Here is a 10,172-nt window from a genome sequence, read left to right as displayed (position 1 = left end):
AATAATTTAAGAGGTTTTATCAAGGTAGCAGGAGGTTAAACGTTTACTGTGTTTGCATTATTCAGAATGTTGCTTTGTTTTTTTGGCCTCTATCATGCTGATAATAGATTCTATTTAACTCTTCTCCATACCCAACTATACATATAAAATTATTCCTATAATCATAAAATACATAAACAGTTTGACTTTTAGCATGGCATTTTCAGTCTATCAAAATAAAAAAAAATGTCTTAGCAGTTATCTGTCACATAGGTATATCAAATTTTGTAATAAATTTATGGAAGAGGTAGATTCAAACATGCCTATAATAAACATTCAAAATGAATAATTTGGGGCTTTTTTGCTACCTCCATAAGCATTTTGCAAGAAATATGATTTCCAACAGTCATTGGAATTTTTCTGCGTGAAACTGTAATACTGTATTTGGGATCATTCTTTGATTCTTAAATTATATTCATAAATTCATAAATTGAGATTTTAAACTCTAAAAAAGGAGTTTTCTTCCAAACTTTTCAAATTAGGGCACTCTATCAACGAGGGAGAGAAGACCCAGTGAAGAGGTATTGGTAGCTATTTGACAAACCTGACATATCCCCTTAGAGCATAATTTCAGCAAAGATTTGGGAAAAAAAAGCAAACTTAAACATTAACAAGTTCAGGCCGGGCGTGGTGGCTCATGCCTGTAATCCCAGCACTTTGGGAGGCCGAGGCAGGTGGATCACTTGAGGTCAGGAGTTCACGACCAGGCTGGTCAACATGGTAAAATCCGGTCTCTACTAAAAATACAAAATTAGCTGGGCATGGTGGTGTGCACCTGTAATCCCAGATACTCAGGAGGCTGAGACAAGGGAATCGCTTGAACCTGGGAGGTGGAGGTTGCAGTGAGCCAAGATGGTGCCACTGCACTCCAGCCTGGGCAACAGAGTGAGATTCTGTCTCAAAAAAAAAAAAAAAAAATTAACACGTTCAGATATGAGGTTGGATACAAAACAGACACTAATTTTTAAACACTGAATTTAAACTTCTAAGAACTTACTGCTTTGGGCCCTATCCATATGCTCAGATTGGGAACGGGTCAGTGGGTGGGATGATTTCATTCTCTTCTGCCTTTAGTGGTATTTCACTTGTGAAGTTGAGAAACATCATTTTACTGTATGTAACAACATACTTTTAAAGATCTTACTAAATGCATTTTATAAATTAAACCTCATTTAAATGCATTCTAGGACCTTAGAAGTTAACAAAAACATTCATAGCAGGATGTCTTTTACACTTGATCTTAGCCAAAAGACCAAGAAGCGATGCAAGATGCCTTTTAATGGAGAGAGTCTTCTTACTAATCCTATGTGTATATCCTGATTTTCTTCGATATGTACTTTTTAAATTTTAAGTTCCAGGGTACATGCTCGGGATGTGCAGGTTTGTTACATAGGTAAACGGGTGCCATGGTGGTTTCCTGCACCTATTAACCCATCACCTAGGTCTTCAATATTTTTTAAAAACTCATTTCCAGTGTGTGTTTAATAGTAATTTAACAAGAAAAATAAGATCTCAGATGCTTTATCAAGCTCAGCTTCTTCTATGGAACAGAAAAACTTACCAATATTGGGGTTGAATCCTTGTGAAGAGTTATACATACCAAACTCTATCCTAACCCCATATGCTTATTACAAATTATAATTCCAAATTTTATCACCAACTCAAACTCAGAGTAATAGAAAAGAAATATTTAACACAAACTAATAATTAAAACACAAATTTCATCTATTGTTCAGGATATCTTTTTGAGAAAGGTTTTTGTTAAAGAAAATTTCAGCTACAAACATAAAGAAAATTAAACAATCAATCCCCATATTCCCAGCTCTCAATAATGAGCCACTCATAGCAATCTTTCAACTTACTTTTAATCCATATTTTGAATCCACAATAGTTATGATACCTACAAAGGAAAAAAATTTTAATCACTTTTTAAAAAGAATGTTTATTAATATTTATGCAACCATACTTCAGAATGAAAATTAAAACTAACCTATTTCAGTTCACAAATACTACTCAATAAAACAATGTACTGTTTTTTTCTCTTGCCAGTGCTGCCATTTAATTAAATTCCAGTAATAAGTCAATGTGTTTCCTGAGTGGCTAGCACTACTTTAAGGCACTAGAGAAGATATAAAACAAATAAAAATTTTAAATTAAATAAATAAGAAAATAAGATTTCCTTGGCACTGAAAAAGCTTACAATCCAAAATATAAGTCAAATTTCATAACATAGTCAAATGTGATAAGTACATAAGACAGGTTATTTCTAGTTTATTTTCACATAATCAAAATCAAGACTTTTCTTAAGATTTAAATTATTGCCTAAAGAATGAGACATCTTAAGGTATCATTCCTAACATCTCTCACCAAATCCAAATCCAACTCATAAATGTTTTACATAACATATGCCTAAGTTTCCAAACTACCAATTCATTTTGCAATCTCTGAATATATGCTGATAACAAAAGAATGAGTTTAATTATGCCTAAGGAATTCAACCAGTTACCCGCCACATATATTAGAGCTCAATGATGGGGCCCAGCTTAATAATTCTTAAATTTCTTAATGATTATTACTTTTGAAAAAGTAAGAAAATTTCGACTGGTTTTTAAAAAGGTGAAAAAGGGAAAGAGAAAGGGAGAAAACATAGTCGCTTAACTAAGAAAGTTTCTAATATATTTTAAATGAAGGCATGTCATTGCCCAAAAGTGTTCAGGTAAATAAAGTAAGGGAGGAGTGTTTAATTCTTATCTTCAAGAGAAAATAAAATCAAAAATATGATCCTCATATTGCCTGGCGGATTAAAATAAAAGGCTCTAACATTATATTAAGGGCATAAATCAAACAACAGAGGATACAGAAAACCTACAAAGCATTTTTTTTTTTTTTAAGAAAACCTTAGTGGAAGCACTAAATTCGAAGTTGAGTGACATCGAGTTCCACCACTGTCTGGGGTTTTTTAATCTATATGAACAAAGATTTCATCATTAAACTAAAGTGTGAAAAGAACAACAATGCAAGGAATTAAAGTTATAATATGAATGAACAACAATAAGCTTAACCATAAAGATTTTACTTAAAAACAAAAGAGGCAGGGTGTGGTGGCTCATGCCTGTAATCCCAGCACTTTGGGAGGCCGAGGCTGGCGGATCACCTGAAGTCAGGGGTTCAAGACCAGTCAGGCCAACATGGCGAAACCCCGTCTCTACTAAAAATCCAAAAATTAGCCAGGTACGATGGTGCATGCCTGTAGTCCCAGCTACTCGGGAGGCTGAGGCAGGAGAATCACTTGAACCCAGGAGGTAAAAGTTGCAGTGAGCTGAGATCATGCCACTGCACTCCATGCACTCCAGTCTGGGCAACAAAGTGAGACTCTGTCTCAGAAAAAAAAAAAAAAAAAGAAAGATAAAAGAAAACTGTTTTTTAACTTACCATCAAGGTAAATATCACTCCCTAATTCAGCATCAACCCAAAACATAGAAGCCACTGCACCTGAAAATATATAATATTCATCAAATAAAAATATTTCTTCACACTGAGAAACATGATTCTATCCATGTTTTAATTTGCCCTGATAAAACTAACAGGTAAACACATATATCTTCTTATGGAAATTATAGTGATAGAACCTTTAACTATTTATAGCAAAAGGGAATTATAGTGACAGAACCTTTTACTATTTATACCCATTCCATTTCCATCTCTCGTTATTTCCTTTAAAAAAGACCAATTCTAACCACATATAAACAAAACATCATTCTTCTACCGATGTCATAATAATTTAATTAACAGATATTATCAAACAATTTGAGCAGTATGGCTTTGTGCACATCAGACTTATTTTTATTTTCTCACCTCTTTAATATGATAATCATTCAATCATAAATAGTGAATTATCACTCTAAAGGAAAAGGAAAACAAAACATAGATAATTCCAAAATCACTTGCCCAAAAAAAATTTACTTGCAATCTGTGTAGAACTAGAAGTAAAATTATATACTCTATGGCATTACTAATTATTTCTCACACTATTTATTTAGTACTGTATAAAACCTGGGTCTTAGGAAAAATTTTTCCTAAATAATAAATTAAAACTTGCTTTTGACAGAAATTGGTTCAGTACCAAACCACATACCCTGATTAGTATGCCACAACGCAAGAAAAAGAAAACCGACAGCAAGGGAAGTATTTGATTTTTGAAAGCATCACAGGCCCAGTTAGTGACAGGGCTGTCTAAAAGAATGAGTGTAGGAGAAAAACAAGGATAATCAAACTCATTCCAACGTCTAAAGCTGTCCACCTACTCTGACAAGATGTGGTCCCCCAAGCATCACTCGGTGTCAACAATGAAATACCTGTCAGCTGTTTACAGTGATTACTCATGCAAGATATAGCAAGGGCCACAAGATCTAATGGTTTCCTGATACCTATTGACTTTTTTCCCAAAAACTTAATAGTTTTCCAATTTGACTCAAATAGGATTTGTGAGTAACAGGGGCTGAATCAATGTCCGTTCTTTTCAAGGAAATTACTTTACCATGATGATTATTTAACTTAGAACTGGAGAGTGTCAGTCTCCAAAACGGGAAACAACTGAATTGCCAATAAGAATTTTGTTCACTTTCTTGGCTAAAACATGATTTTAATTAATGAGGGGGAAAATTAAACCTACTGTATCACTACTCCAAACAATAAGTCATTTAAAAAAGCATGAATTTTTTCACTCAGTAAAATATCTAACATACATAAATCATTTTGTAATTTTTAAAAATTCATTGATTTTTATTCCAATAAATAGTTTACAAATCCTACTGTTAATATTTGCCTCTTAAGTTGAAATGCAAGAGTATATTAATGCTTTATTCTAAAACGGGTATTTATCTTTGATATAATACTTGCCAGACTACATGAGAAAGATCTATTTAAAATTTGGATGTAGGTATTTAGGAGGAGTAAAGATGAATGAACAAAATTGATCAGTGGCTCTCAAACCAGGGTGCTTTTCTCCCCAGGGAATATTTGGCAATGTCTGAAGATGTTTTTGGTTGTCTTAACTAGGGGAATGCTACTGGCATCTAGTGGGTAGAAGCCAGGGATGTTGTTAAATATCCTACTCTGCACAGGGCAACCCCCTCACAACAAATAATGATCCAACCCAAAATGTTATTTGTGCTGACACTGAGAAAACCTGAACTACATTTTAGAATCTCCCTTCTTCAAAATCTAATAAAACAAAAAATAAAAATAAAAAATAAAACAAAAAGGCCAACATTTTATTAGCAGCAACCAAATATAAAAGGGCCTGCCATAAATTTTGAAGACTGATAGTCAAAATAAGAAACAAAGTTATAGGTGATTGATGGTCATTCCCAACTCTACCCCTACCTCCAATAAGAGGTTGTAGGGAAATAGTTTACAAAATCCTAAACACTTACCAGAAATACACTCCAAAATGGCAAAAAGTAGAGCCGAGGAATGAATAAGCAACACAGGGAAAAGTCAACAAAAAAATTTCAAGAGTGAGTTTTAACCATCTCCATGCTTTGGGAAGGAGAAGGTCAGGTCACATTCTAGGGCTCAGAACAAAGAGAAATGAGAGGTCTGAGGTCGAATGATGTCCCCATACAAGGCAAAGGAATTTTATTCATAAGCAGTTGGGCAGACCCAAGAGTGAGATACTTGGTACTTCAAGAGAGCAGAGCCTAAAAGCCACATTGCCCCCTTTGGCTCTCTGAATCACCACTTTTCCCTTCTCTTTCCCTCCACCCCAACAATATACAGCTTTCAAACTAGGGCTCAGGAGAAAAACAAACTTGGGTAAGGAGAGTGGAGTATTAAAAATATTTCCCATCAGCACCACATAGAAGTTCTCCCATATCAAGAAGAAACATGTATGCATATGTATTACAGCCTGACAAAAAGAAACACACACATACAGGGAATAAAAAGCAAGAAAGAACACAAAATGAAGAAATGAATAGGGCACACAAGTGGCAAAGAACCCATTCTGGAAGGATACACAACCCAATAAAAACTAAAGAAAATTCTCAACAACTTCATCATAATGAAGAACTTGAAAACAATACAACCTTATAATAAACAAGCTCAAAAGCAAGAAGAAGCAGAATAAGATGAAAATGCAGTTTGTAGTGCTAAAGAAACTTAGAGCCTATATAACACAATGATTTAACCAATTAATTCATTTAAAATATCAAAAACAGGACAGACACTGGAGAAAACAGAATTATTGACAAAAAGAAAGCCTTCAGATGATCACAGCATCTGAAAAGACAAAATCAAAGCAATTAGAATACATACGAAGAACAAAAGAAAATTCAGTATTAAAAAAACTGGTGTCATGAAGTAGAGGATCTAATAATTTGACCAAAAAAAAGTATTCATGGTAATAAACAAGGAAAATGTTCTTAGAAGAACTAAGGGCATATTATAATTTAGGGAAAAATGATTATAAGTGACACTTAGATATACCATGTTTATATTACTGAATTTCAAAAATAAAGAAGAAAACTCTCGGGCATTTTAGATTTAAAAAAAAAAAAGTGCCTTCAAGGAGGGAGGGAGAAAAATCAGACTTTTCTACAGTGACACTAGATGTCCCAAAATAATAAAACAGTGACCACAAAGTTCTAATGAAAGTGTTCCCAAACAAGTTATTTTTCAGGAACGAAAGCAATAGACAGACATTCTCAAGCATTAAAGAAAACAGCAAGCATTGAAACTCAGAGACTATAATACTCACAAATTCTTCCTAATAAAAGGAGAAAACATTGCACAAAGAAATCCAGCCAATCAAACACTAGGAGATTATGGAACAACATTTACAAAGTTGAGGGGGAAAAAAGTGTGACTGATAAATTTTATACCTAGCCAAGTAATCCTTCAAGTAATATAAAAACAAAAGACAAATATTTTGAATCAATGAAGTGTATAAGAACCCAAAGAATGCATGCAGTACCTGTAACTTGAAAAGACTGCCTGACAATGAAATTCAATCAGGAGATAGACTAACTCGGGAATGGAGAAGCAACAGTACTGGTAATGAGCACCAAAACTATTAAAACATAGAACTAAAAGAATTATGACAGAACCATGACAACATAAAGAATATGATCAACATGAAACTAGGCCAATTAATATCCTACAATGGCCTCTAAGTGTTCAAGTGAAAGGAACAGTCACCTGTTTCTCACTTTAAATCAAGAGCTAGAAATGATTATGCTTAGTGAGGAAGTTATGTTGAAAGCCAAGATATGCCAAAAGCTAGGTCTCTTGAGCCAGTTAGCTAAGTTGTGAATGCAAAGGAAAAGTTCTTGAAGGAAATTAAAAGTGCTACTCCAGTAAACACACAAATGATAATAAAACAGCCTTATTGCTGATATGAAGTGGTCTGGATAGATGATCAAACAAGCCACAATGTTCCCTTAAGCCAAAGCCTAATTCAGAGCAACCCTAACTCTCTTCAGTTCTATGAAGGCTGAGAGAGGTGAGGAAGCTAGAGAAGAAAAGTTGGAAGGTAGCAGAGGTTGGTTCACAAGATTTAAAGAAAGAAGCCATCTCCATAACATAAAAGTGCAAGGGAAAGCAGCAAATGTTGATATAGAAGCTGTAGTAAACTACCTAGAAGATGTAGCTAACATCATTCATGAAAGTAGCTACACTAAGCAACAGACTTATTATTTATTTATTTATTTATTTATTTATTTATTTTGAGATGGAGTCTCGCTCTGTCACCCAGGCTGGAGTGCAATGTGCAATCTCAGCTCACTGCCACCTCCACCTCCCGGGTTCAAGCCATTCTCCTGCCTCAGCCTCCCAAGTAACTGGGATTACAGGCTCCCACCACCAAGCCAGGCTAATTTTTGGTATTTTTAGTCAAGATGGGGTTTCACTATGTTGGCCAGGCTGGTCTTGAACTCCTGAACTCGTGATCTGCCCACCTCGGCCTCCCAAAGTGCTGAGATTACAGGCATGAGCCACCGAGCCCGGCCAGCAACAGATTTTTAATGGAGATGAAATGGCCTCCTTTTGGAAGAAGATGCCATTTAGGACTTTCATAGCTATAGAGAAGTCAATGCCTGGCCTCAAAGATTCAAACGACAGGCTGACTCTCTTGTTAGAGGCTAAAGCAGCTGGTGACTTCAAGTTGAAGCCAATAATCATTTACCATCCTGAAAATTCTAGGGCCATTAAGAATTATGCTAAATCTCCTCTGCCTGTTTTCTGTAAATAATAAAGCCTAGATGACAGCACATCTGTTTACAGCATGGTTTATTTTAAGCCCACCATTGAGATCTACTGCTTAGAAAAGATTTCTTCAAAATACTATTGCTCATTGACAACGCACCTGATCACCCAAGAGCTGTGATGGAGATGTACAAGGAGATTAATGTTGTTTTCATGCCTGCTAACACAACATCCATTCTGCAGCCCACTGATCAAGGAGTAACTTTGACTTTTAAGTCTTATTTAAGAAATATATTTCATAAGGCTATAGCTACCATAGACAGTGATTCCTCTGATGGATCTGGGCAAAGTAAATTGAAAACCTTCTGGAAAGGATTCATCATTCTAGATGCCATTAAGAACATTTGTGATTCATGGGAGATCAAAGTATCAACATGAATGAGTTTGAAAGATGATTCCAGCCCTCACAGATGACTTTGAGGGATTTCAGACTTCAATGGAGGAAATAACTGCAGATGTGGTGGAAACAGTAAGAGAACTAGAATTAGAAGGGGAGTCTGAAGATGTGACTCAATTCCTGCAATCCCATAAGAAAACTTTAACTAATGAGAAGTTGTTTCTTATGGACGGGAAAAGAACGTGGTTTCTTGAGATGGAATCTACTCCTGGTGAAGATGCTATGAACACTGTCAAAATGACAACAAAGGATTTAAAATATGACAGAAGCTTAATTGATAAAGCAGGGTTTGAGAGGACTGACTCCAATTTTGAAAGAAGTCATACTGTGGGTAAAATGCTATCAAATAGCATCATGTGCTATAGAGACATCTTTTATGAAAGGGAGAGTCAACTAATGCAGCAAACTTCATTATCATCTTATGAAATTGCGATAGCCACCCCAACCTTCAGTAACTGCTACCCTGATTGGTCAGCACCCATCAACATTGTGGCAAGACCCTCTACCAGCAAAAAGATTATGACTTGCTGAAAGCTGAGATGATCGTTAGCATTTTTTAGCAATAAATATTTTTAATTAAGGTATGTATGTTTTTTAGACAATTCTATTACACATTTTATAGACTACAGTATAGTATAAACACAGCTTTTTTTTTTTTTTTTTTTTTTTTTTAAGAAATGGGGTCTCATGCTGTCATCCAGGCTGGAGTGCAGTGGTGCAATCATGACTCACTGCAGCCTCAAACTCCTGAGCTCAAGTGATCCTCCCAAGTAGCTGGGACTACAGGCCTGTGACATCATACCCGGCCAAAACGTATAACTTTTATATGCAATGGGAAACAAAAAAATGTGTGTGACTCACTCTATTGTGATACTCAGTTTACTGCAGTGATATGGAACTAAGCCCACAACATCCCTGCGGTATGGCTGTACAGTATAAGAATCACCTGAAGGGCTTATTAAAAACAGCTTGCTTGACCCCCTCCCTTAGAGATTCCGATTCAGTAGATCTGGGTTGGTCAAGAATTTGCATTTCTAACAAGCTCCCAGCTGAGGCTGAGGCTGCCATTCAACATACTACCAAGTAGCACTGGCATAGAGAGATCCCTGGAATAAAATTTACCTACTTGTGTGTGTGTGTATGAATGTGTGTGTGTGTGTGTGTGCATGTGCGTGTGTGTGTGTGTGTGTGTATACAGTCTTGCTCTGTTGCCTGGGCTGGAGTGCAGTGGCGTGATCTCGGCTCACCGCAACCTCCGCCTCCCAGCTTTCAAGCGATTCTCATGCCTTAGCCTCCTGAGTAGCTGGGATTATGGGGTGCGCCACAACGCCTGGCTAGTTTTTGAATTTTCAGTAGAGACTGGATTTCACCATGTTGGCTAGGCTGGTCTTGAACTCCTGGCCTCAAGGGATCCACCTGCCTCAGCCTCCCAAAGTGCTGGGATTACAGGCATGAGCCACCATGCCCAGCC

The 10,172-nt window shown here is 36.1% G+C and overlaps 1 protein-coding gene across 1 annotated transcript in view; it reads right to left on the bottom strand.

Annotated features, from left to right (window-relative positions):
• The window catches only part of LOC134808177 (putative COBW domain-containing protein 7), a 34,433-nt gene extending 27,153 nt beyond the window's left edge, over positions 1–7,280 (bottom strand). Inside the window, exons 1-3 of the mRNA XM_063792398.1 lie at positions 7,016–7,280; positions 3,472–3,531; positions 1,902–1,939 (exon numbers count right to left, since the gene is read on the bottom strand). Coding sequence (XP_063648468.1) covers positions 1,902–1,939; positions 3,472–3,517 — 84 coding nt within the window. The 5' untranslated portion in view covers positions 3,518–3,531; positions 7,016–7,280. The remainder of the gene's footprint in view (positions 1–1,901; positions 1,940–3,471; positions 3,532–7,015) is intronic.
• Positions 7,281–10,172: the final 2,892 nt, after the last annotated feature.

Source organism: Pan troglodytes, chromosome 14 (genome assembly GCF_028858775.2).
Source record: "Pan troglodytes isolate AG18354 chromosome 14, NHGRI_mPanTro3-v2.0_pri, whole genome shotgun sequence".
Classification (NCBI taxonomy): Eukaryota; Metazoa; Chordata; class Mammalia; order Primates; family Hominidae; genus Pan; species Pan troglodytes.
This window is presented reverse-complemented; position numbering and strand designations above follow the sequence as displayed.